Source organism: Malaclemys terrapin, chromosome 5, assembly GCF_027887155.1.
Source record: "Malaclemys terrapin pileata isolate rMalTer1 chromosome 5, rMalTer1.hap1, whole genome shotgun sequence".
Lineage (NCBI taxonomy): Eukaryota > Metazoa > Chordata > Testudines > Emydidae > Malaclemys > Malaclemys terrapin.
The window spans coordinates 43,144,424-43,170,070 of record NC_071509.1 but is presented as its reverse complement, the minus strand read 5'-3'; the positions used below and the strand labels follow the sequence as shown (position 1 = coordinate 43,170,070).

At 39.7% G+C, this 25,647-nt stretch overlaps 1 protein-coding gene across 1 annotated transcript in view; it reads right to left on the bottom strand.

Annotated features, from left to right (window-relative positions):
- Positions 1-2,591: 2,591 nt before the first annotated feature.
- Positions 2,592-25,647, bottom strand: part of NWD2 (NACHT and WD repeat domain containing 2) — a 140,022-nt gene continuing 116,966 nt past the window's right edge. The window contains exons 4-7 of the mRNA XM_054030809.1: positions 12,476-12,679; positions 10,121-10,265; positions 9,217-9,806; positions 2,592-8,309 (exon numbers count right to left, since the gene is read on the bottom strand). Of these exons, the coding sequence (XP_053886784.1) occupies positions 4,374-8,309; positions 9,217-9,806; positions 10,121-10,265; positions 12,476-12,679 (4,875 nt within the window). The 3' untranslated portion in view covers positions 2,592-4,373. The remainder of the gene's footprint in view (positions 8,310-9,216; positions 9,807-10,120; positions 10,266-12,475; positions 12,680-25,647) is intronic.

Here is a 25,647-nt window from a genome sequence, read left to right as displayed (position 1 = left end):
GGGAACTGCGGACAGGGATACTTTAAAGAGGAACAAGCTCCCGCTGCATTACTAGATTTCCTCCCCCGGGGCTGCAGCTCTGTGCCAGACACAACCCAGCAAGTTCAGCCACTCAATCGAGCCTTTCTAAGTTTGCCGAGAGGCAGCTGGGGCTAATCCCCCCGACCTCCTTCGCTGCTGCTAGCACTGGCTGATGAGCCGCTATCACGAGCGCAGGATGAGGGGCCCCCTCCACTGCCCAGGGAACGAGGTGCAGTTTTCCCTCTGCCTTCGCCCTGGCCGCCTCCTCAGAGATCTCCCAGTAGATGTGGCATACCATACCTGCTGTCTCCTCATTGCTTTGAGTGTTGATGTCCCACAGCACCAGCAGCACAAGTATTGTATTGTATGTTTTAACTTTGTTGGTCATATTCAGTTACATCTTGTATATCCGTTTTTTCCTTGTCTTTAGATTACATGTGAATCATGATTAGGTGTTTAATTAGCCTACTTGATACTTTAGGTGTGTACTTACTTTGTGCTTCTTTAAATGGTTTATCTATTAATTAATTTCATTCCATAATGTATTTATTTAATTTAAATATATAATTCAAAATAACAAATTCTACATCTTATATTTTGGCTCACAATTTGTCTAACACTGGTGCTATAACTGGAAAAAAAAAGTTAACTAGATCAAGCAATGCCACAACTTATGCACAGTGGGTTCTAATGTGTTATCAGTAGGATAAAAAGTAGTGTTATAAACCTCAGCCTTCCCTTTCTAGGGGGGCCATTGATTGTTTTGCCCTGGGAAAACAGCAGAATTGCTGTTGGCGGGTCTGGGCAGAGCTGGTGTAGCCTGGAGGAGACTGCTTGAGTGGCTGGTAGGCTGGTTGTGTTAGGGAGCTGACACCCAACCATGACTCAGCCGCGCTGGAGGCAGCGGTAACAAGGTGACTCACAGCCATGGGTGCCCTGAGAAGTGTCACAAATGTGAGGTCAGGAAAAGTTACCTGCAAGTGTTGAGCAGCAGGAAGGTATTTCTTCTCGTTGGCGATTGAGTTATATAACCTTTTGATTTCATGTTGCCTTCGTTACTGAAGTCTTCCACAGAGAACAGGCGGAGGAAAATGACTGGTATTAAATGTTCTCTTTGGATATGTCTACACTACAGTGTAAGCCCAGGATTCAACTCAGGCTCAAACCTAATTCCCTTCCATCTACACACACATCGTGCTAACTCAGGGCTCGGAGCACAAGGTCCCAGTTCACCCATGGGGGTGAACTGGGACCTAGGGTTCAAGCCTTATTGCTTTGCAGGTTAGACACAGCCCATGGACTTGTGCTCTGGAAGTCCACTAAAAGTAACCCACAATGCCACGGGCTGACTTTCTTTGTCTTCTGGAAAGTTAAGTTTGGTGGACAGTCAGGTTTTTCCACACTGCACCAACAAAGGGCTAGACTGGCCACATTTTGGGAGGGTGCTAGGAAGTCTGGGATATAGGTGTTTGGAATCATGCCCACATAATGCAAAATAGATGCTGCAGCCCCAGGTTGGGACCCAGGGTTCAAAAATTCCTAACCTAGGATTACAAATGAGTGTAAACCCTCAAGCCCTAGGTTAACAAATCCAGGGTCTGCTAACTCAAGTTCTACTAACTCTAAGCTTACAGTGCAGTGTAGACATACCCTCTGTGGCTGACCTCAGGCTTAGCTTTGTCTGCCAAAGAAGACTCCACCTTCACACTTCAGCTTAATTCCCCTTTAAAATTTAAAAGAGAGACTCCTTCTAAGCAGATTTATCAAGCCATTCAGTTTGGGAGAAGCAGATAGTTTGTTGTGGGGATGCAAATTGTGCTACCAATGAGAAAGTAAATTGTTGCATTCTCTCCTGAAGAATCAGCAGCAAATCTGGAAGCTGTAGGCCTCAGCCATTCTACCAAGCTTCTGTGGGCCAAAACTCAAGGTTGGCTCTTGAACTGGGCAGAACTGGATCAGTTTAAAATCTTGATAGCTGTTTGTTGTTTTTTAAACATCCATGTTCTCCAGGCTGGGTTAAGTTCTGTTATTTACTCAGTTTTCTGGTGTCACTGTATTTTTCTAATGAGCAGGTCACAGATATTGAGAGAATGCTTCTCGGTATTCATCAATCCTAGGAAAAAAGTAGCTTAGCGAGCTCAGCCAGTGTTTGGTATGTTACGGGTTCATAGGCAAATCAACTGTTTTGTTTCATTTTGTACAGTAGAATTTAGATATTTAGTTTTTATTTAGTTTGAGTATGGGCCCATTCAGTACTCCTTGTGCAGGAGAATCTCCCATAAAAGTCAATGGAAATGCTTTTGTGCAAGGAGTACTGTACTGGGCTCCGTGAAATCAATGGGAGCTGCAAGCACTTAGCACCTCTCAGGTCCTTGCCATTTGTCAGAATGAAATTCATCCCTATGCAGAGGGCCAGTGTAAAACCTGTGCATCACTTATATCTTGTGGCCTCAAAATAATGCTTAGCTTCTATTGGAGCTTTGTTGATTTATACCAGCTGAGGACCTGGCCCTAAAAATTTATTCCCCGTTCAGAAATTTCTTTACTAATTAAAACCACACACATAGTAGTCTATTTACTTAGTTTATTCATACAAACAATGATTACACAAGACTGTATATTGTTTGAAGACTGCAATAGATTTCTAATTTAACAACTCTGTAACAAAATTTAACTAAATTTAACATTTATGAAAATATAAATCTCTGATTGGGTAATTCTTCCCAACAATACAAAGTTTACATAAAAACATTCAATATGATCTATTAGTTGCAAACAAGTTAGGAAAAGTCATTCAAGTCACTTGATATACTATATTGGCTTTTACATAGAACATTCACACACTATGTTAACCCTTAGGTTGGCATTCGTTTCTTGGAAATGCAGTGGCATGGAGTTCCAACTTCCCAAAAAGAAAAAATGTGGTTTGTTTAAATTCTTTGAAAACTTTGCCAAGGACATGCCATGTTTAAGATAAGTAAAGGGTGGGGTTGGGGGACCTTTTCACCCTTTAGATACAGATAGCCACTTCTTTTAGTTAGGTGAAACTGTTTTTTAAAAAATAGTTGATGATATTTCACAATTTCTGCCTTGAAACTGATAAAACTGTATAAAAGGCTCAGAACAGTCTTAAAGCAGGAAGTGAAACATAAAGGAGCATACATACAGTATGTAAAAGTAAGAAATTTATTACAAATTGGAACAGTAAAGAACCTTTGGACAGCCTTTAGATTTTATGGAATATTTCAGCACATATACAGGCATATTCTGTTAGTCCCAGAGTATTTGGTCATCTGATCTGTGTTGAACACAGGAAAGAACAGGAATGGTAGTAATAAGGCAAACTTTATCAAGAATAATACATGGCATGTCTGAAAGCTTTCTATTAAGATCACTGTAGGGATTTAAGAGATATTCCAAACTTATACAACAGAGAGAATAAGTAACCTTTTAACATAAAGAGAGAAGTGAACAGGTGTTTGACTGTTTATCTGTTAATGCCCTTTCTCTTTGAAAAAGTATTTGTTTTATCCAGTACTAATATGCACTGTGAAAGAGACAGAAAAACAATACAATTTCAGTGTTAAACTTCTTTTATGACCTAGGTAATAACTAGTTTTTCTTTTTTATCAGACTATAGAAAAATCCTTGCATGCAATGTTTGTAACTTTCAGTACTTTCATTTAGATGAAGACTGATTTATTACCTCACACATAGATGTGTTTGATGTTGATTGGCTTCTACCCCTTTCAACCCAAATGTTAATCCCATTTTTTTTTTAAAAAGTAGCTATTTCTTTAAATGATGGAATGCATCAAGTGTTCCAGGTTGGCAGGTGACATCTTGTCATTGCACCATCAAGCAGAAAAACACATTTTTGCAAGTGGGTATAAACTTAGGGTAACAGTTGACCTAGCTTTGTCCACAACGAGGCTATCTGGATTATAAAAGAGTATCTTGCCTCCTCTCCAACAATAAATGGAGTTTTGTCTCTAGCTAAAACTTTGTCAACCCCCAAATAAGATTTTTCTAATTCCTGTAATGGTATAACAATTGTAATAGTATTGCTAGAAATTGTCAGTCAAGGCCCTGGATCTAACCTTGGACTAAACCTTGTATTCCAAAATTTAAAAAACCCTGCAGCCCATTGGATAAATGTTTGTTTCACATTTGGTTGATTTTTTTGCTTATTTTTGTTCACATAAATGTAAGAATATTTGTTGAGAAAAACAGCATTCCTACCCTCTGCTGTTCTTTGTCTTTCAAGAAATGCACTGGTACTTACTTTTGAATCAGAAGACTAGCCTATGCACATGTATTATGTATTCAGGAAAACTAGTCCATGTTTATAATCAGTTATCAGCAGCAAAACTGTGTCCTCTGCAATCTATGGCTGCGCACACTTTGTCATAACAGTAGTTGTGTTTTTTGGGTGTTGTTGTTTCACTTGTCTCAGGGTCTGTCACCGTGATGGGGCTATCTCTTGCAAACACCTCGGTAGACTCTCTCCAAATGCAGTCTGCATTCACCTTGAAGCTATAATTGTGACACTTTGGCCTAATCACTTGTGTTGCATTACTGAAAATTTGACGGCTATTTGAAGTAGCAATTTTAATTTTCAGTGCTGCATCTACCCGATCCACTACAGTGTAAGTACCTATACTTCCATCATCAAAGCCAACAATAATATTCAAATGCCTCTGTGAGAGAGAAAGAAAGGTTGGAGTTTTGTAAAGGGAACAAGCACCAATGTTTTTACCGTCAGCCAGTCTCATTACAATTAAACTAGAGATGGCACCATTGTCATCGTCCTCTTCATTACGAAAACAGATGTACACAAGATAGCGGCCATCACGGGACAACCTCTGTCGCCAGATAATGCCAGGGGCATGAACCACACGAAGTTTGCCGCTGTGTAAATCAAGCACATTGATGTTCTCATCGCCACGGGATAGAATTCCTAGCTTCCCATTGGGGGATATTTCAAAGTCTTCTAAATCTTTTAAGAAGTTATTAGGCAGTTGTACACGCCTGCAGATTACTTCCTCTGTAAGACTCCAGATGTTCACTGTTTCAGTGGATGTTATAAACACTACAATATCTGGGCAGTCTGGGATCAGTTTAATATTAACAATGGTTGCACCATCATCGCAGCAAAATTTCTTGGTTATACTTCCTGTCCAGAGACTTACTGCCAACACTTTATTCTTTGTCATTCCCACTACAAATGTATTAGCAGTGGTTATAAATGCATTCTGTAAGGCAACTAAAATATTGCAAACTCTGTGTCCCGTGGCCAGTCGCCAAACTCTAGAGGCATTTTGTTCACAGAGTGAGACAACAAACTGATCGTTGTGTGTAATCATCAGCTGAGATATCCTTTGTCCATTAATGCGGAAGATATTTTCGCCAGTAATGGTGTGCCATACATATTGGCTACATTTGTCATCTGATGTAATCATTATTTCTCCAGAAGAGGTCAGCACACAGTTTTCAACAATACCTTCATGCTTGAACACAGCTTCAATGAATCCAGTGCTGAAGTTCCACTTATGTACAGATTCTGATCCATCCAGTGTATAAATTAATTCACCTCTGGTTGGCAACACCAGTCTTTGGATGGGTTTGCCAGATTTGTCAATGTTGGACATAGCAGTTATGATATCTATATCCCAGATAGAAAGGACACCACTGGTGGATAAAGTTAGCAGCATGTTATGGTGATTGGATTTAATTAGTCTGACTATGGTTCCTGAGATTTCCTGTAAGCTTGCCATACACTGTCCTGTATCTCTCCTCCAAACAAAAATGGCTGAGGTATTTTCCATAGAAGCAATTATACAGTCACCGTTTTTGGATAACACAGCAGATATAAAACGCTCATTGTGTTTTGCTCTGAACTTTTCAGCCACTTTCCACATGCCAGTGTCGAGAAGTTCTATACTGAGTGCCTTACAAATTAAAATTGCACTTTGGTCTTCAGAAAGTTCAATGCTGACAACTTCGCTGTCTTCTTTCCTGCAATCGAAGTCATCTGTCAGTTGGGGATTTGTGATTTCCTCAGTATTCCAAACTGAAAGGCCACCCTCATTGTCCACCATCACCATTTCTTGAGCAGTGTCCAGTACAAGAAGAAATTTCACAAATCCACCTGAAAATTCGGAGGTCACGGTGGACAGTTTCTCTCCACTTCCTAAATGAAATATAGTGGTGGTGTTAAGGTACTGTCCGCAGAATGCATAGACTCCATCTGGAGAACACTGTACACAAGTCACTTCATACCAGCAGTGGAAGTGATAAAGAGGCCACCCATAAAGTAGATCGATTACAGTAACATCTTTGCTGGCTTCCAGCCAAGCAAGTGCATGATTAACGGACAGTGTAAATCCATTAATAAAATTTGAGCCTCCCCCAATTCCACAATGTTTTGATCCCTTAATTTCTACTTCAGACAAAAGACAGGAATTTTGGTTATCGTAAATCAAAAGCGTGTTCTTCGTTGTAGCCACTACAAGATATTTTTCATCACTCGTAAGTTTGATCCCTAAGATAACAGATTGAGCTGTTGTAATTTGCCTTAATAGCTGGCGAGTCTCTGCATCCCAAGTACTGATGGAGCCATTTTCCAAAGCAGCAATGACTGTATTTGGATTAAAAGTAGGCAGGATCTCAGTGACATGCATGCAACTGGATGACAAGGGTAGTCGCTCGGGGCTGTAAGTCACATCCATGGAGGAGTGCAAGGGAACGATAGAGCAGTATTTGGGTCCATCTCTGTCACATTCTAAAAGAAGGTGTCTCAATTTAGGCAATGAGCTGACAACTGGAAGGAGCCTCTGTTGCAATTCAGCTGAGAGTGAACCTGGATATTTTGTTACTTTGAATGTTATACTGCGAAGGGTACTTGCCAGAAATTTCAGCTCCTTTTCTTGTGAATAGTTATAAGCCAATTCTATGTCAGAAAGTGCTTTGTCAAACTGTCCTATTTTAATCATTGTGTACAGCCAGCTGAAGTTCATAATAACACCATACAGCAGATCATCTGATCTTCCACATCTTGTCAAGTGATGCAAAAGTTCTGTCATTTTTCTGTGATTGACAAAAAAGATGTCAGGCTCTAATGGATTACATTGGAAGACCCACGGCTGATCAGGTGCTTGCCTGTCAAAAGAGGTGAGATCCATACAGTGCTTCTCCTCATCATTCACACTTCTACTGTTATTGTCAAGGCACCCATTCAAATATTGATCTTCGCTATAAAAAGATTTCCTTCTTCCACCCGACCAAACGCCAAGGAAATACTCTGCCATGATCGTATGCATTTCATGTACATCTTCCTCACTGTGGAGATACAGTTTCTGGGCAATAAGCTGCAGGTGCCTATTTGCCCACACAAGAAGTGTTATATTTTTCACTTGCCGCTCTATCAAGTATCCCTTTAAGCCCTCCTTAAGCCTTGCAATGTATATATACGGTACCCTCAATGGATTACATTGCCTGATACTCTCATTTAGCTCATACATAACACTGTTGTCAAGAGCTAAAATATCTTCCAATTCCATTTCACTCAGGCCAGATTTGGACATTGTGATGTAGCCCAGTGCTCTCGACAACAGCTTCAGCCCACACTTGTTTTCTAATGACCAAAATAACTGCTCTATGCTTTCATGAACAGTGACACTAAGGGAGGACTCATCAACATCTTTGTGAGATCTCCAGTTCCTAACTTCTCTGAAGGTTAAGTTTACAAACATAGGCAGTGTGCACTTTGAAAAAGCTTCATTGACATAAATTTGTTGCCCTGATGTTACTTTTCTTTTAACACGCAGCAGCTGATGTTTCAGTACTTGGCTGCACATCTTTCTGTCTCTTGAAATCAACTCAATGTAGTTGTCCTCTTCATGAATAAGGCACCTCAGTTTTTGCAGGATACCATGTTTGTTCGGCAGTGTTGACATGATTATCCGTACTGAACGGGGAAGGTGAATGGGGAGCCACCATAGTTTCCTAGCATCATCGTTATCTGAAAGCTGCTCTAGGGCATCAAATATTATAACCAGTGGTCTGTGAAATGAAGACTCATTCAACAGATTTATAAACAAGTCCCGAAGATCATGAATCTTTTTAGGGTAACTCTGTACTAGGCAACGGTAATTAATTGCTAATTGTTCACAAATACTTTGAAGCAGATTCTTAAGATCTGTACTCATTTCTGTGGATCCCAAAAATCTTATAACTACCACAGGGTCAGATTCTGGTCCCATCTCTTCCTGCAGCCAAGTATAAGCCTATAATGTAGAAGCATAATTTAGTTAATGTCTAAATTAACAGAGCCAAATGAAGCACAATAACCGAGCACATAATTGTTTTACTTATGGTTTTATAAACAGTATTAATTTGTTTGAAAACATAAGTTTATTTTTGAAGTGTTCCTGTCTGAGTGGAAATGTTCTTAATAGCGGGGTTATAGAATGTGTTAATATTATATGTCACAAATGAAATATTAGATTATATGTCATCTTTAACTCAAGCAATACTGCCAGACCACTTAGTAATACAGAAGTGGAGCTGCGATTTTCAGTGGAGACAAGTTCACAGAAGTATGAAATGTGCTCCTCGCACTTCACCATGATAATCTAGTTAATGATTGGAAAGGCATAGGTGAACTAAATGACTTCTGAAATTTTGAAATAAACACAAATCATGGAACTTCTGGAGCAATTCTTCAAGAGGATATGAAACAAATTAGCATGTCTTGGAAACGTGTTTTACTTGTAAGATGGATACCATATGAGCATTAAATGGTGTCACATCCTTATGACGCCAGGAAACAAAAAGGGAGGGACTAATGATGTTACGATGGTGTATTTGTAAAGTTGTTTATTTCTCAAATAAATTCATTCTTACCAGTGGTCTAGGAATCAGATGAAATATTCGCATTTCCTTAAAAAGCTCTACTAACAATTATGTTTTGGCTGGAAATATGATATGGAGATGTGGCTACTAGGATGTACACTGCCTCTTTCCTGAATAAATATCCAGTAATGTGCAGAAGACTGGATTTATTGTCTGTATCAAAGACTAATCTTAGATCTATTGATACCACAATAAGGAAAATGGGAATTAATTTGGTCTACATTTACTTCTGCTATTAAGATTAGCATATTATAAAATATATTGGTTTTTATTTTTTACCTTCTTTGCCACTTCAGCTAATAAAAGGGTTTTTCCAGTGCATGGTCCTCCATATATGATAAGAGGGTTAATATGTCCTGTTTTGCTGTGCAGAATGTATTTATGAACTATGTTTAGCGCCTCACACCTGTACTCATAGAAAGAGGAGTACGTTTTACATAATGAAGAGTGTTGAAGGACTTCATCATAAAGCAAGTCTGTCTCGGTGTCAAAATTCTGTTGTACTGTTGCCTGAATTATATCAATCATGTCTTCGTAGAACTGTTTACCAAGTCCTTCAATGTAGTGGTTCTCCACTTCTTGTGAATAACCAAGTTTCATGTCACAATGAGTAACAGAAGTGTACACTCTCAGATTAGATGCTGCAACGATAGTAGGAATAAATTCATCCCGGAGTTTGATGAGTTTCTCATGAGCTTCTGGATCCCGCAGAACCTTTCCACCTATATGAATTACATCCATGTATTTTCCCATCTCTGGAATTTTAACAAAACGTTCAATGTTGGCAATTTTTCGAATGTAACAGACACACTTCTTCAGGAAAGCTGGTGTTTGTTTTCCCAAGGCAAAATCAAGCTCATCTTCAACAGCTGCAGCGAGAAAAAAAGAATATAGGAAAACTGTTAACTTCCTTCAAAACAAACAGGAAAAAAATCTCTGTTCCCTCTAGATGAACAAGTAAACAAAAATACTGTATGCAAAATTTATCAGGTGCGGTTTTATTTAGTACTAGCTATAATGCAGGGCTCAGGCTTAAGCATTTATAAATTTACTTTTCTCCTTTAAATTTATGTGTGAGAAATGACAATCAAAAATACTTTGGTAATTGTGGAAATATTGCTAGGCTAGATTATGAATGGGTGCATAGATCTAGAATAGTTTGTGTATGTATTCTGAACTTTACCAGAGGAAAGATATCTCTTTGCTTGGCTGTGTTTCATTTTTCCTTTCTCATGCAGCAGCTTCACAGCAGTCTTAAAAATCTTCTTAATCTCTTCTGATATGTCCTTCCATTTGTTCTCATTCATAGAATTTGAAGATGATTCCATCTTTAAAAAATATTCATAGTTAAACAGTAGCTGTAACATCAGTTTCTACAACTTCAGAAAGCAAAGGATTAATATTTAAGGTAATGATATATACAAGAAAGGAGAATACAGTAAATAAAATAATGCATACATTAAAAAAAACTCCAATATATTCACTTTTAACCTTTTATATTGGACAAATCATAATTTTACATAAATTGCTCTGTTCTGACTATAAAACATAAGACTTCCTGACGTAGTGGACAAAACTAAAATGTAAACAACATTATTCAGAAGTAAATGAGACTAACTGGTAAAATATGAAGAGAACGTGGGGTTTTGGGTCAGACGCGGAGTACTACTATTAGGGAATAATTATAAAATTTTTAGATTAACTTTCATCCTGGGATTTCAAAGCTGAAAATTAGGCATAAGGAATTTCAAATTAAGCACCCCAAATTAGGTGTCACTTTTGAAAATATTGGATTTTATTTGATGGTACTTCAGGTCTTCCTTTGCAGAATGGTGATCATAATCTGACTTGCCTCAAAGGGGTGGCGTTAGGCTAAATTCATTCATCTTTGTAAAGTAAATTGAAACGTCTGGAGGAAAGTTCCTGTGGGCCAGATTGTAACCAAGCGAGAGAGCAGCCCAGTGGCAGTTAAGCAGGAAGTGGGTGGAGCTTTGGCTTTCCTTCTAAGCCCTGCATGCCAGCTAGCACAGCTGAGCTGGTGCAGAGGGGGGAGTAAACTGTACCAGGAAGGAGCTGGCACATCTTACTTCCCCAGGTGGAGGAGGCAGGGACCAAATTGTAGCTCTCTGAGTCAGAGTTTTGTCCCTGTTCTGTTCCTGGGGCAGCACAGCTAAGCACGGCCCCCTTTCTCACATCAGACTTTAAGATTACAGGCTAGCCCTGTTTAAGTACAAAGTAATTTATTATTATTTCTGATTTAGTGCTAGATTGTCAATTTGCAATCTAGTCCAGAGTAAAGGGGCAGTGCCTCATTGTGCTGCCCCAGGGAATCATAATCTCTCTCAAAGCCCTTCCCACAGAAAATTCAGAGTTGCAGATCATTTTATATTCTGTCTGTTACTTCTGTTTTGTTTACCGGGTGTAAGACTGCACTAGTGTTGCTATATGAACCTTTTCTGCTTACCCTTGTGGGACGGTAGCTTGGGGAAATCTATAAAATGTTAATAAACAAAAATACAAAAAACCCTTCAAGATGTATTTAAAGGGCTATTTTGGGCTGTGGGGGGGACGTTATGTAAGTTGTTGTTTTCCCCCAGTGATAAATATTTCAGACTCTGCTGCACTACACTTTCTTGAACTCTTTTAAGTCCTTACTGCTCAAACATTTTTTTATGCAACGGAGGAGGTTATTACATTTTGTAACATGGTAAATGCATGCTATAGAGTGGTTTAATTTCCTTTTGTAGTATAATTACAGTCAGTAGGCACTAAAATAAAGTGACATTTTGATATGGGATATAGCTCTACATTAAAGGGTTTATTCTCCTCTTGGAGGGCCAAATTCTGTCCTTGGATATAAAACAGCTCTTGCTGTGAGGGTAGAATTGGGCCCTGTACCATACATAGCTATGGTCAGACAAAGTTATGTGCACATATGGGAGATGAGAATAAGTGGGACTGTTCAAAAATATTTTACCAAGAAACTTTTTTTAATATGAACCCCAATTCAGGGTAGTCCTTGGGTGTATGCTTAATTTTAATCATTTGCTTAGCTTTAAGCATGTGCTTAAGTGTTTTGCTGACTTGGGGTCAGGGGGAGAAATTCACATTTGCCATGTAAGTCCTATTCATGGGCTTTTAACCTGAGAGAGCGAGAGAGAATCTTCCCCACTCCAACAAGAGGGATGGATAGAGGCACCTTTGCAGCTATTCCTCAATTGCTGCAGAAGGCTCATGAGCTGTAATGTGCTTGCAGCCCACTATCATTGACCTATAAAGACAACAATTGTGACCAGTGGACCCTTCTTAGACCCAGTAGCCTTGGCCCATCACTCCCTATGGTGTCCCACACTTCCTCCTTCACGACCCACCAGACTGGACCATCACAGAGCCAACCTCTGCAGCGTGAAAGAGTTCATAGACTGTGGAGGTCCAAACCATTATGACCCATAGATTGTTTTCAAACGATGATGGTGAATTCCATGCACTATGACCAATCTATGTAGGTTTTTTTATTAAGGACATGAAGATAATTTACCGTATTATGATTGTTCTTCAGCATTTCAGATTTTGGTCGGAGGTAATATGCTGGTGGCACTGCATTTTCATCTCTACAGTACCACTCTTCCAAAATCCTTGTCTCTAGCTTTGCCTCCACAGCAGCATCTAGGATCATTTCAAATTCTGATGATTCAACTTCTCCAGGTATTCGGATGGTCCCGTATTTTTCTCCCAACAGGCCCTGTGTATTTGCAACAAAGTACAGGTTTAGTGTCCCTTTCCAGTGACGCTAAAACCCTAGTCAGGATATGGCTAGATACTTTCATAAGAATCAACATGGCATTATCAGCAGTTCTATCACTTTGAGGTTACTAGGAAAGTAAATAAATATAGTTAGGCTTTGTAGAATTGGATTTTTATTTTTTTATACTTTTGATGGCTAATATCAAAGTTTATTTTAAAGCATTTTTTCCAGTTTTTATCTACTTAAATTTTCATAGTTCTGGGAAATTATGGGGGTGATAGACAATAATTATTTAATGAAATAGACATTAAGATTCAAAAGTTAAAGCTTTATAACCGTTAAAAACACAATCTGTCAATCTCATATCAACACATACAAAGTAAATATCTGAGTTCTTCAGTAGCATTTTTCTTTCTTTGCCTCTCTGTAAATTACTATTATCTAGACAAATATTTTTCCATCAGTTTGCGTGTATGGTGAAATCAACGGTTACAGACATTTACTGATAAAAATCAACTCCTTCCAAGCCTAAATATAGCAGAAGACTAATTCTCACTAGGACTATTGTACTGAACTGCAGTTTGGTTGTAAGGGCTTGGATATTTAGTATCTTTCTCAATAAGTAATGCTAACAGAAAAACCTCAGGATCAGGGACACTGAAATTCTGAAAATGAAAAAAAAAAAAAAACTCAAAATATATTTTATTAGGGAACCAACTATCTATTCATATGATATGTTGGCACAGAACACAGGTTGCCATGAAAATCCTGTGTGGCAGTGACAATGAAAGGTTTCAGAGTAGCAGCCGTGTTAGTCTGTATCCGCAAAAAGAACAGGAGTACTTGTGGCACCTTAGAGACTAACAAATTTATTAGAGCATAAGCTTTCGTGGACTACAGCCCTCTTCTTCGGATGCATAATGAAAACGCCTCTGTTTGCGCTAGGTAGAAAAGAAGCATCAGGTTTTTCAGCATAATTGGTTACTAGCCACATTGCTCTTTGAGTACTCCAGGTGTTCAAAGTGGTGAAGAGCTGAACTCTAAGCAGTACTAATCTTTTCCTTTTACAGCCAGCTCTGTGCCACTACAGCGATCATGCCAGGGCTGGATATGCCAGCTTTATGGCCAGACTCCACCAATGGCAGTGTGGAACAAAGGAGCTGCACTGCACTGGAGAATTTGGCTCCTAGCCTCTCTTACAATTAATGTTATCTAAAAACACAAAAATCTACAGTTTTCAAACATTTTGGCTGAGTCAGTCATTATAGACATGTATTTTAAGGTAACTTTCTTCCCGTTTTTGAGCATTGTCATCCTTAATGTTGTTCATAAAGCGTGAAGATCTGGATTATGGCCTCCTTGACTTCTATGCCTTCCTCTTATTTTTGGCAGTTGAATGTATGTTTTCATTTTGATGAAAATTCAAATGGCATATTCAGACTGATAACCATATAGCCACATTTTAAATATTTTAATAATATTAGTAACAGCAACAATTACCCAGATTACAACTTTAGAAACACAAGCTGCTTCACTGCCTTGAGAACTCTCATTAGCAGAAAATGCTGAACATATTTATCCAAATAGCCACCTGACGAATGAACGAATGAAAAAAAAAGAAAAGAAAGAAATTGGTCAAAACTAACAAATATTCAGGTGCACCCATTTTCTGTATTAAGAGAAGAATTGTTTAAAATCTCAGAGCTGAGACTGTGGTAACTCAGGAGTTAAATTCTGTTACAGGGGCCATGATGGGGTTATAACTCTTTTGGATAATATATTCCTGGAGGTAGCATCTCACCAGTATTCTATAGAATGAGCATTGGTTGGATAATCATATAGGAGATACAGCTCCAAATAGAGATTTTCAAATCTGCAGCTAGCTGAGATTAATTTTGGACACTATGGGTTGCTAATAAATATTAATATTTTATTATTATTTCTATAGTAAACTCATGATTTCTTGGCCAAATGTCCTAAAATCTTTTCTGTGTTAGCCAAAAGTGATGGTTAAATTCTTATGTGAAAGAGGTTTTGTTTTGGACAAATGAATGTCTTTGTCCTAGCAGGCCTATTCTGAGTTATACACTCTGTTTTCACTCTGAACTTCAGCTGACTCTCATGTGTTATCAGTAAGCTTTAGCTGGATCTTAGCATATTATTAAATAATGGATTGTGTGTCCTTTAACTCTGGACCCTTGGGGAAATGTGTCCACATGTCCAGGAAGGAACTGATTGTAACCAATACGGGGCAGATGTTTTCTGTGATTATTAAGATAAACTTAAAGCATCTTTCGACAGATTATTATCAGGATTTAGTCTAGCAGATTATTTCTTTCATAATGACTTGGTTACACATATCTCTTTCAATTAATGAAATAATGGATGGTTGAACGAATGTTTTAGCTTATCAATTCTGTGAACCAGATACCATGAAAAAAAGTTCCTGGCCAATAGGTTATTTTCTGTAAACTCACATAGTACTGTATCTAAAGAGATGACTGCAGTTATAGATGCATATTGTAGTGGACAAAGTGATGTAACTGATAAGGAACAGAGGGTCCTGTGGCACCTTTGAGACTAACAGAAGTATTGGGAGCATAAGCTTTCGTGGGTAAGAACCTCACTTCTTCAGATGCAAGTCTGATACTTAACTGATAAGGGATGCTCATAAATGCTCTACCTAATAAAATTAGTAATTGACAAAATGGACAAGGAATATGTGGTATAGCAGATGTTTTCTATAATCAATGTATCAGCAAAACATTAATGCATGGATTAATGGCTAAGCATTAAGAGCTAACTGTGGTCACAAGTGGTCCCAGTAGTGATAAATTAGTTAGAAATATCACTGGCTTTTTGATTCAAAATAAGATCAAGCAAGAGAGATGATTTTTCTTTGTTCTGAACAGTATCTAATAGGTCAGTTTGGGGGAGTTAGTCAGAAGAGAACTGAAGTAAAGCTGCCATCACGTCTCCAGTTACAGAGAGTTGGCATGTTGGTTTCCTTTCTGTTTTCTGTATAGTGCTGTATTAAGGATTGATTGACTGTCATACTTTAACAGGCCTTCAATGGAGTTAATTATTTGACATCATATCTTATTAAATCCAAACACAACAGGCCCATTGAAATCCAGGCCTATTGAAGTCAGTAGGAGTTTTGCCATTGACTTCAGTGAGGCCAGGATTTTACCCTGTATACTATGTTTGATTTATCTTCTTTTAGTGTTTAGTTTATGTAAATAAAGAATTTGAGCTAAATACAATGAGGTTAAAGAGAGGGAGTAAATTAATAGGAGGGTAACAGACATAATTTGTATGATTCTCATTTAAGGAATCCTTATGCAGATACTTTCTTAGAAAAGTACATGTATATAGTTGTGACCCCGAGTGCCAACTGACAGAGGGCACGGGGTGTGTGTGTGTGTACAGGTTTTCCAGGGATCACTGGATTGGATATCTGCATAATATTTCACCAAAGGTGGCATGTGAGGTCTCTACCTGAATGGACGATATTTAAGGAGTTATGTATCTATATGGAAAATTATGTTCTTAAGGTCTTAGAATTAAGGTAGATCACCAGGAGGTGACATACCTCAGAAACGTTCCTTTCAGGCAGGTGATGACAGATACCAATCTCCCTGTTAAGCCATTTGTGTATTGTATATCTCCCACTGTATGCCTATTTGAATACTGAATCACAGGCAAAAGAAGAGATTGAAAAATCTGCAAGAGAGAAAATCTACAAAATAAGCAAACAGTGGTGGGTGGATGGGTGGGGGGTCCTCCTGTATATGAATAAAGACAAAGGATTTTTCTGATATATGTTGGACTGCGAAGTGACACACTGAGTCCTTCACTGAAAAGGCAAGCTGACAAGCCTGCTTGTCTCATGAAAGGAGGGTCCTAGCCAGCCTGGTTGTAAAGTGCTGAGGATTTGGGGTGACCAAAACTCTGAGAAAGTATCTTGTTAATTAAGCCTAGGGTCCAGAAAGCATGTTACGATTTTATTTTATGTTACCATTTTTCCCCAATACTTCTACTTGCTAGTATTTGAATCTCTATGCTTTGTTAAATAAACTTATCCTTTATTTCACTATAAATATACGTAGGTGCTGTATGTTAAGTTGAGCAGTGATCTGAGGTGGAACTGGTAAGCTGGAGTATACTTGCTTCTTTGGAAGCAGCGAATCTGTGAATTCTGAGTGTCCAGTGGACCAGGGACTGGGCATTTCAGGGGGACACTTGGAGGGCTTGAGAGTTGGAGTGTGCCAATAGCTAGCCTGTAGAATAATTGAGGCCTAGAGGGGAGTGCTTGTGCTGCCTATGGCTGGAGGAGTTGGGGAGCAGACCCACTAAGGGCAGGTACCTTAAAATCATCAGCCTTGGTTTGATAGAAAGCTGGTTGGAGAAGTCATTCTTGCTCAGTCAGAAGAGTTAAATCATCATCATTTTGATTAAATGAGAATATTTGATTATATAAATTTCTCTAGTTTGTGATCATTTCTAATTAGCCCGTTTCCCTAGAAAGATTCACATCTCTTCCCACAATGGGGTAAACACATGGCCAAGTTTAGAAGTTCTTTCTCCTAATCTACTTTTTAGAATCCTAGGTTTTCTGTAGTTCTGCAGCTGCACAGTGTGACGTTCCCCTCTGGTGTTATCTGGACCGGTGATCTGGAGGTCACTCCAATCCTCAACTCTGGGAGCCAGCCTTACCCTGCTCTGCTGTGAGAACCCTCACTCCTGGGCTGTTCACGCACAGTGTCTGGCATGTAAGCTGCTCCTTGGATTGTGCAACTGAATGACACTATATCCAATATCTCCGGTCCCAGACACAACCCTAGAAACCTCCATCTTGCAGTGTCCAGTTATGCCCGCTGGATGCTGCAAGCTTATAGGAGTTTGTCAGTTTAACAAAGAAATTGATATGTACCAGGCTTGTTATCCCAAGGTGAGTCTCTGACACGCTTCAAACCAAACGCACTGCTTCAGGTAGAATAAACAAACAAATTTATTAACTACAAAGATAAATTTTAAGTGATTATAGGTCAAAGCATAATGAGTCAGATTTGGTCAAATGAAATAAAAGCAAAACTCATTCTAAGCTGATCTTAACACTTTCAATGCCCTTACAAACTTAGATGCTTCTCATCATAGGCTGGCTGGTTGCTCTTCAGACAGGCTCTCCCCTTTAATCAGCGCATCAGTCACTTGGTGTGGTGTCTGTAGATGTAGGTGGAAGAGAGAGGAAGAGCATGGGAAACGTCTCTCCCTTTTATCATGTTCTTTCTTCCCTCTTGGTTTTGGCCCTCCCCCTTCAGAGTAAGGTGTGCATTATCTCATTGCAATCTCAAACTGACCAAAGGAGGAGGGGTGACTCACTCGAGAGTCCAACAGATTCTTTGGTTGCTACCTAGGCCAGCGTTCTTTGTTCCTGTGAGGCTGGGCTGGGTTTGTCTCATATATTCCCTGATGAGGTGTGAACTGCCTCTCTGCTCTTGGTGAGTTTTTGACTGGGCTTATTTTAAGCTATGAAGACACATTTTCAGCCTCATAACTATATACGTGAAATTATAACCTATAACATTACTATAACAACAATTACTATAACATCACTATAACAACAATGCTTAGTGCATCATGAGCCTTCTGAAGGCACCAGACATGACAAACTTGGCATTGGATACCACACAATCATTTTACAAGGATGAAACATGGGGGTGCTGGGTGTTCCCCCAAGGTACAGAGCATCACACACAGATTAAGCAGGAAATAATAACCCTTCCTCTTCTGCTGCTGCTGCTTCTGCTTCAGGAAAAAATAACTTTTTTCTCTGTCAGAGTGAAATTCAGCCTTGTGCAGATGGCCAGTACAAAGCTTATGCACTATTCAAGTCCAGTGTAGGTGATGCATAGGCCTTGTGAATTTCACCCTCTGCAGAACTCCACTGTATGGATTTTGCAGTTATTTTCTATGGCGATTATTAAATGAAATGACCAGGGCTGTACTTTTTCCGTATTTGGGCCCTGTAAGTTCAATGAGCAGTTTTACCTGAGCAAAAATGGTAGAATTGGGCCTTTCATTAGCAATATTAAAATGTCTAAGTGTCTGCTGCATTTTTATGTTATATTTAAGGCTGTAAGAAAATCACAGGCCATGATTTTGTTGCAGAAACTGCAGCCTTTAACACACACTGCCACTTTTCATAGTTGCTGCAAATTTGAGTGAGTGACCTGAGGCACTGGGTCTCAATATCACTCATATTTGTGTTTGTCATGGGTTTTATTTATTTTTTTAAACATTTTTTTTATAGTACTTGAACTGACCGCACCAAAATCACAACTGTAGCAAACTGTGGATGCAACTTTTGAACCAAAAACCGTAACTTTCATACAGCCTTATATGCCGATTACTGCAGCTGACTTAATCAAGGTTAAGAATAACCTAATTAAAGTTTTTCTTAAGGAGTCTTTCCTAATGGAATCTGTACACTTTGCTCTTCTCTGGTACAGTCTGTATTGTTATGTCTCCACTGCACTAGAAGTAAATAAAAAAATTAAGCAGTCTTTTAAGAGGCAGATTCTTTATTCTATATCTTATCTAAAGCTATCCTTGCAATGGACATTACCCAAACAGTCATGCATCACTAGATCATCATTCTGACTAGTGGAGCAAAGCACAAATAGAATGGGTGTGGATAGGTTATGAATGACTCCTAGCAATGGCTTTTTAATAAAGTTGAGGCATACACAGATTTTATTTAAAAGCTTTTAAATTATTTTTAACTGAATGCTAATACAGTAGAGGGGACACATATTTATTGCTGCCTGTCTTTATTCTGTGGATGGCATTGTCAGTACCTAGTGTGACCAAGTTCCTCCTCTGCCTTGATGTGCCCTGCACTTATTGACAGATTTGCTTGCCTCAGAGATTCACGGCAGCCCTCAGTTTGGCCACTTTTGCTAGTGGCTCAAACCTGCTGTTCACTCAGTTAACCTCATCACTGGCCAGCATGGGGAAAATGGAGGAGAAAAAGCCCCGCAGTCTCTGCTGACCCACCTGATGGGTTATGGGACACGCCAGGGACCTTCCCCTCTGGTGGGACCCACAGTCCAGGTCACCTCCTCTTGTCTCAAGTAGGGATTGCAATTATCTACAGTGTCTCTTGTAACAGCTGTGTGACAGTTACAAGTCCCTGGGCTACTTCCCCATGGCCTCCTCCCAACACCTTCTTTATCCTCACCACAGGACCTTCCTCTTGACGTCTGGGAAAGCTTGTACTTCACAATCTCCAGCAGGATACCTACTCACTCTCAGCTTATTGCACCTCTTGGTCCCAGCTCCCAGGTCCTTTTTAAAACCAGGTGCCCTGATTAGCCTGCCTGTCCTAATTGATTCTGGTAGCTTCTTATTTGGCTCCCGGTGTCCTAATTAGCCTGCCTTAATTGGTTCTAGCAACATCCTGATTGCACTGGAACAGCCCATTATCTTACTCAGGGAAAAGGGACCTGCTTAATCTGAGGCTAATATATCTACCGCCTATCACTATCTTGTAGCCATCTGGCCTGACCCTGTCACACTAGTTATGTGACTGATGTCACTTGAAAAAACAGCCACAGGAGAGAAGGAATAGTATTTGCCCACCAAAAAGTACATACAAAAGAGCATCCCCCCATCTGTTATGGGGATAGAGACCAGTCAGTAAAATGAGCATACAAGAACAGAAAGTTTGTGCCACTCTGCGTGAAATCAAGCTTTCTTTGTAGAAGCATTTCCCTACCCGCTGCATTGGTTGAATAATGGAGAAGCTTTAAAGTTAGTCTGAAAAGAGAATATGCATTCTGTCCAGAGAGCAATGCAATTTACCACGAAAGTAGCAGCAGCTGGGGGGGTGAGAAGGAAAGGGAAATCTGAGTGAACTTACAGCATGGTGAAAATCTGCAGCCTAGGACAACAGGGCTGGCTTTGCTGATGTTCTATATTTAGGATAACCTGGAGCCAACAGCTATAGGGCAACAACAAAAGTGAACACCACACACTGTGTGAAGTGACTATGTGTGAATGAACATTACATCACTTAAGAGGAGGTGGCCGAGGGTGGAAGGGAGCTACTTAAGGGTAAACCCATATGGGTACCCCATTTCCATTAGAATGTTTCCCCAAGGTCTTCTCAAGGAGATGGAGGAACAGGAACCAGCTGCAGTGCACATTGTAGAGCTAGGCTCCTCTAGTCTTCTGCCCACTATAGTACAGAATATTTTTAAAAGGGAGGGCATGGTGTTGTCTAAAAAGGGAATCCTCTGTGGAATTCAGGGTTCCTTTGTGGTACAGGCACACTGACAAAAACTGGCAGAACTGGATTACTATTACCCATTTTAAAGTGTGGGAATGGGAGTGCTCCTGATCTATATTTAGCAACATTGCAATTAGTGGTGAAAAGAGAGTACTGCAGTCCCAGATAAGTCATTATTTCTTCATCTGTATTGCTGTTTGTCTTCTCTTCACTTTCTCTGTTTTAGAAAATAAGTACACTTTTTGTTATATAAATAAATAACAATAACTATACTAATGGTGTTGTATTCCTCTGGCTTCCTTCTGTGCTCACTGGGTTTAAAAAAATCAAACTAAGAAGGGGGTAGAGAGAGACTAGAAAGGTGCAAAGAGTGAACTGGCCAAATACAGGGAGAACTAGAGGTCCATAAAACTGGTATTCAGTTTCTAGGCATATCATTTCAGGATAGGGCAATGTAAGGCCCTGTGATCTTATGCAATAGCCAAATTCTTGCCGAGGTGTCAGTAGGAGGCTAGCTATGGTGTGGTATCAATACCTGGCTCCAAGTATCCACTTGAAAAAAAAAATTCTAGATAAAGAGCATTGTTTGGTAAAGAGCATGTTTTCTAATCACTCCAAACTAGTCTGAGTCTACAATCCAGTTTCCAGACAATACATTTCATGGTGACAGTGTGAGTCATTGAAAACAACATTTCTTCCATTTTCTGAAGGATGATATAAATAACTGACATCATTTTTCTTAAAGAAAAATGTCAGATCCCAATATGAGGAGCAGATAGTACAATGCATAGCCTTGTAAAGAGAATGGGGTTCAAATGCTGCATTAAGTCGCATACAAAAATTAGTTTGGTGGCCTCATCCAAGTCCCTATAGGACACTTCTCCACAGTGACACCCTTGCTCATGATCCACTGTAGTCGTTAGCACAAACAGCAGTCTCTGCTAAAGAAAGTCCCAGGACTATAACAGGTATTCAGTAGACTGGAAGCTTGCACTTTACTTGCTTGCACCTTGCCTAACTTTAGCCAATGATGTCTTTCAATTTCCTTAAGCACCAAAATGAGATGCACACAAAAAATACCCCACTCTACTTTCTAAAAAATCCAACTTATTCTTCTTCTGCCCTACCAGGATGTAATATTCTATAATAAATCAAATTCTGAGCTGGTATAAACATACATAACTCTACACATTCTCAGGCATGCAGGAGTGAAATCAGGAAGGCCAAATCACATTTGGAGTTGCAGCTAGCAAGAGATGTTAACAGTAACAAGAAGGGTTTCTTCAGGTATGTTAACAACAAGAAGAAAGTCAAGGAAAGTGTGGGCCCCTTAATGAGGGAGGCAACCTAGTGACAGAGGATGTGGAAAAAGCTAATGTACTCAATGCGTTTTTTGCCTCTGTCTTCACAAACAAGGTCAGCTCCCAGACTGCTGCACTGGGCAGCACAGTATGGGGAGGAGGTAACCAGCCCTCTATGGAGAAAGAAGTGGTTCGGGACTATTTAGAAAAACTGACAAGCACAAGTCCATGGGGCCGGATGCGCTGCATCCGAGGGTGCTAAAGGAATTGGCGGATGTGATTGCAGAGCCATTGGCCATTATCTTTGAAAACTCACGGTGATCAGGGGAGGTCCTGAATGACTGGAAAAAGGGTAATGTAGTGCCAATCTTTAAAAAAGGGAAGAAGGAAGATCCAGGGAACTACAGGCCAGTCAGACTCATCTCAGCTCCTGGAAAAATCATGGAGCAGGTTCTCAAGGAATCAATTCTGAAGCACTTAGAGGACAGGAAAGTGATCAGGAACAGTCAGCATGGATTCACCAAGGGCAAGTCATGCCTGACTAACCTAATCGCCTTCTATGAGGAGATAACTGGATCTGTGGATGCGGGGAAAGCAGTGGATGTGTTATTCCTTGACTTTAGCAAAGCTTTTGATACGGTCTCCCACAGTATTCTTGCCAGCAAGTTAAAGAAGTATGGTCTGGATGAATGGACTATAAGGTGGATAGAAAGCTGGCTAGATCGTCAGGCTCAACGGGTAGTGATCAACGGCTCCATGTCTGGTTGGCAGCCGGTTTCAAGCGGAGTGCCCCAAGGATCGGTCCTGGGGCTGGTTTTGTTCAATATCTTCATTAATGATCTGGAAGATGGCGTGGACTGCACTCTCAGCAAGTTTGCAGATGACGCTAAACTGGGAGGAGTGGTAGATACGCTGGAGGGTAGGAATAGGATACAGAGGGACCTAGACAAATTAGAGGATTGGGCCAAAAGAAACCTGATGAGGTTCAACAAGGACAAGTACAGAGTCCTGCACTTAGGACAGAAGAATCCCATGCACTGTTACAGACCAGGGACCGAATGGCTAGGAAGCAGTTCTGCAGAAAAGGACCTAGGGGTTACAGTGGACGAGAAGCTGGATATGAGTCAACAGTGTGCCCTTGTTGCCAAGAAGGCTAACGGCATTTTGGGCTTTGTAAGTAGGGCCATTGTCAGCAGATCATGGGACATGATCGTTCCCCTCTATTCGACATTGGTGAGGCCTCATCTGGAGTACTGTGTCCAGTTTTGGGCCCCACGCTACAAGAAGGATGTGGAAAAATTGGAAAGAGTCCAGTGGAGGGCAACAAAAATGATTAGGGGGCTGGAGCACATGACTTATGAGGAGAGGCTGAGGGAATTGGGATTGTTTAGTCTGCAGAAGAGAAGAATGAGGGGGGATTTGATAGCTGCTTTCAACTACCTGAAAGGGGGTTCCAAAGAAGATGGAGACTGTTCTCAGTGGTACCAGATGACAGAACAAGGAGTAATGGTCTCAAGTTGCAGTGGGGGAGGTTTAGGTTGGATATTAGGAAAAACTTTTTCACTATCAGGGTGGTGAAGCACTGGAATGGGTTACCTAGGGAGGTTGTGGAATCTCCTTCCTTAGAGGTTTGTCAGACTTGACAAAGCCCAGTCTGGGATGATTTAGTTGGGAATTGGTCCTGCTTTGAGCAGGGGGTTGGACTAGATGACCTCCTGAGGTCCCTTCCAACCCTGATATTCTATGATACACCACCTGAGGATCTGGCTATATAAATAGAATCTAATGCTACATCATATGTACAAATACGAAAATAAAACAATATAGTTTGAAAAAGATTTTTTATGTTTGATGCCTCCTCATATTAAGTCCACAAAAAAAAAAAGAGGAATAGTCATTGACAACCCCTGTGATGAGCCAAACAATACATGTTACAGTATTGATACAACAGTGTTTTGTGTGATTGACAACTATAGAAAATGAGTATTTTTTAAAGGGAAACGTTACCAAGAATATCTGTCCTACATTATATACCAGGAGGCAGCTTGATATGCAGATTCATGAATTAAATCTCCCACATGATAACTCATTAACTTTTAATAGCAAAACAACAAATTACAGAATCATTAAATTGGAGGTGATTGAAATGTTTAATGTTACCAGAGCAACCAACATGCATAAAACCCTCAGCAACCAATTGTATCTAGCTGGGGTTTGCATAATTAACATAAACTGTAATATAATACCAAGAACAACCTCAGCAGTATCTCTGTTAGCTTTATTAAGCCTGGGGTCAAAGCGACCATTAAAGGAAGATTAAACAATTATTATTTAGATCCAGATGGGAAATGTTTTTATTCCCCTTCCACATAGTGTATGAATATACTCATATTACAGACACACTCCTAGTCACAACAGAAGGAACAAAACTGAAATGATTTGGGTTTGCTCTTCAGTCATGACAGACTCACAGTGCATGTGTGTAATTATTTCAAACACTTCATCACCAAAATGTTCGCACACATTTATACTAGCAGCTTTTATGAATGCAGAATCAGTGTGACTTTTAGGTTAACTTGCAGTTCCCTGAGATCCTTCATGATAAAGTTTAATAAGAACTGTTATATCACAGGAAGTTGTACCAGTTACTAATTAGCTTCATTCATTTAATTTTTGAGGAAATGATGCAGTAAAACCTGCAAACCAAGTCAGTTTAACAAGCTAGGTTTCCCCATGATCTGTGTAGTAATCTCAGATACTATTTATTGTAAACACTGTAATTCCTTGCTTCGCTACTAAAAGAGAAAGTGGCAGATTCAGTGAATACCCAGTTTTGTTAATGTTGGATGGATTGGAACAGGAGCTAAAATTGGTGATCTTTTGCTGGACCTTATAGGTAAGTAGCAGGGCTGGCTCTCAGTCTTTATGATGCTCTGAATTTGGCTCTGAACATGAACACAATTAGTTTTTTCCACTGGTTGACTGTGTCTCTCTTCACAGTAATATCATGGTTTTCGGCTCTCTTTTCATAGAGACTGTTAACTTTTTTATGGGATACTATTCTAAGAAATCATACTTGGAGGAATCAAATATAATTGGTTCATTTTTATAATCTTCCTATTATCTAAAGGCAAATAATACTTTTAACAACAATCTTGTGTCAAGCAGCCATTTTGCTCTGAGAAATATGTTTTGATTACACTGATGCTTATCATGATGCTCACTTATTTATCACCAGACAGCCTCACAAACATCAGTGCAATCAAAACGTATTACTTGGCATCACCAGGGGTGTGTGTTGGGGAGATGGGTAAACCTCAACAGTGGTGCAAAAATGGTTATTAATACAATTATAATTTATTGTGATA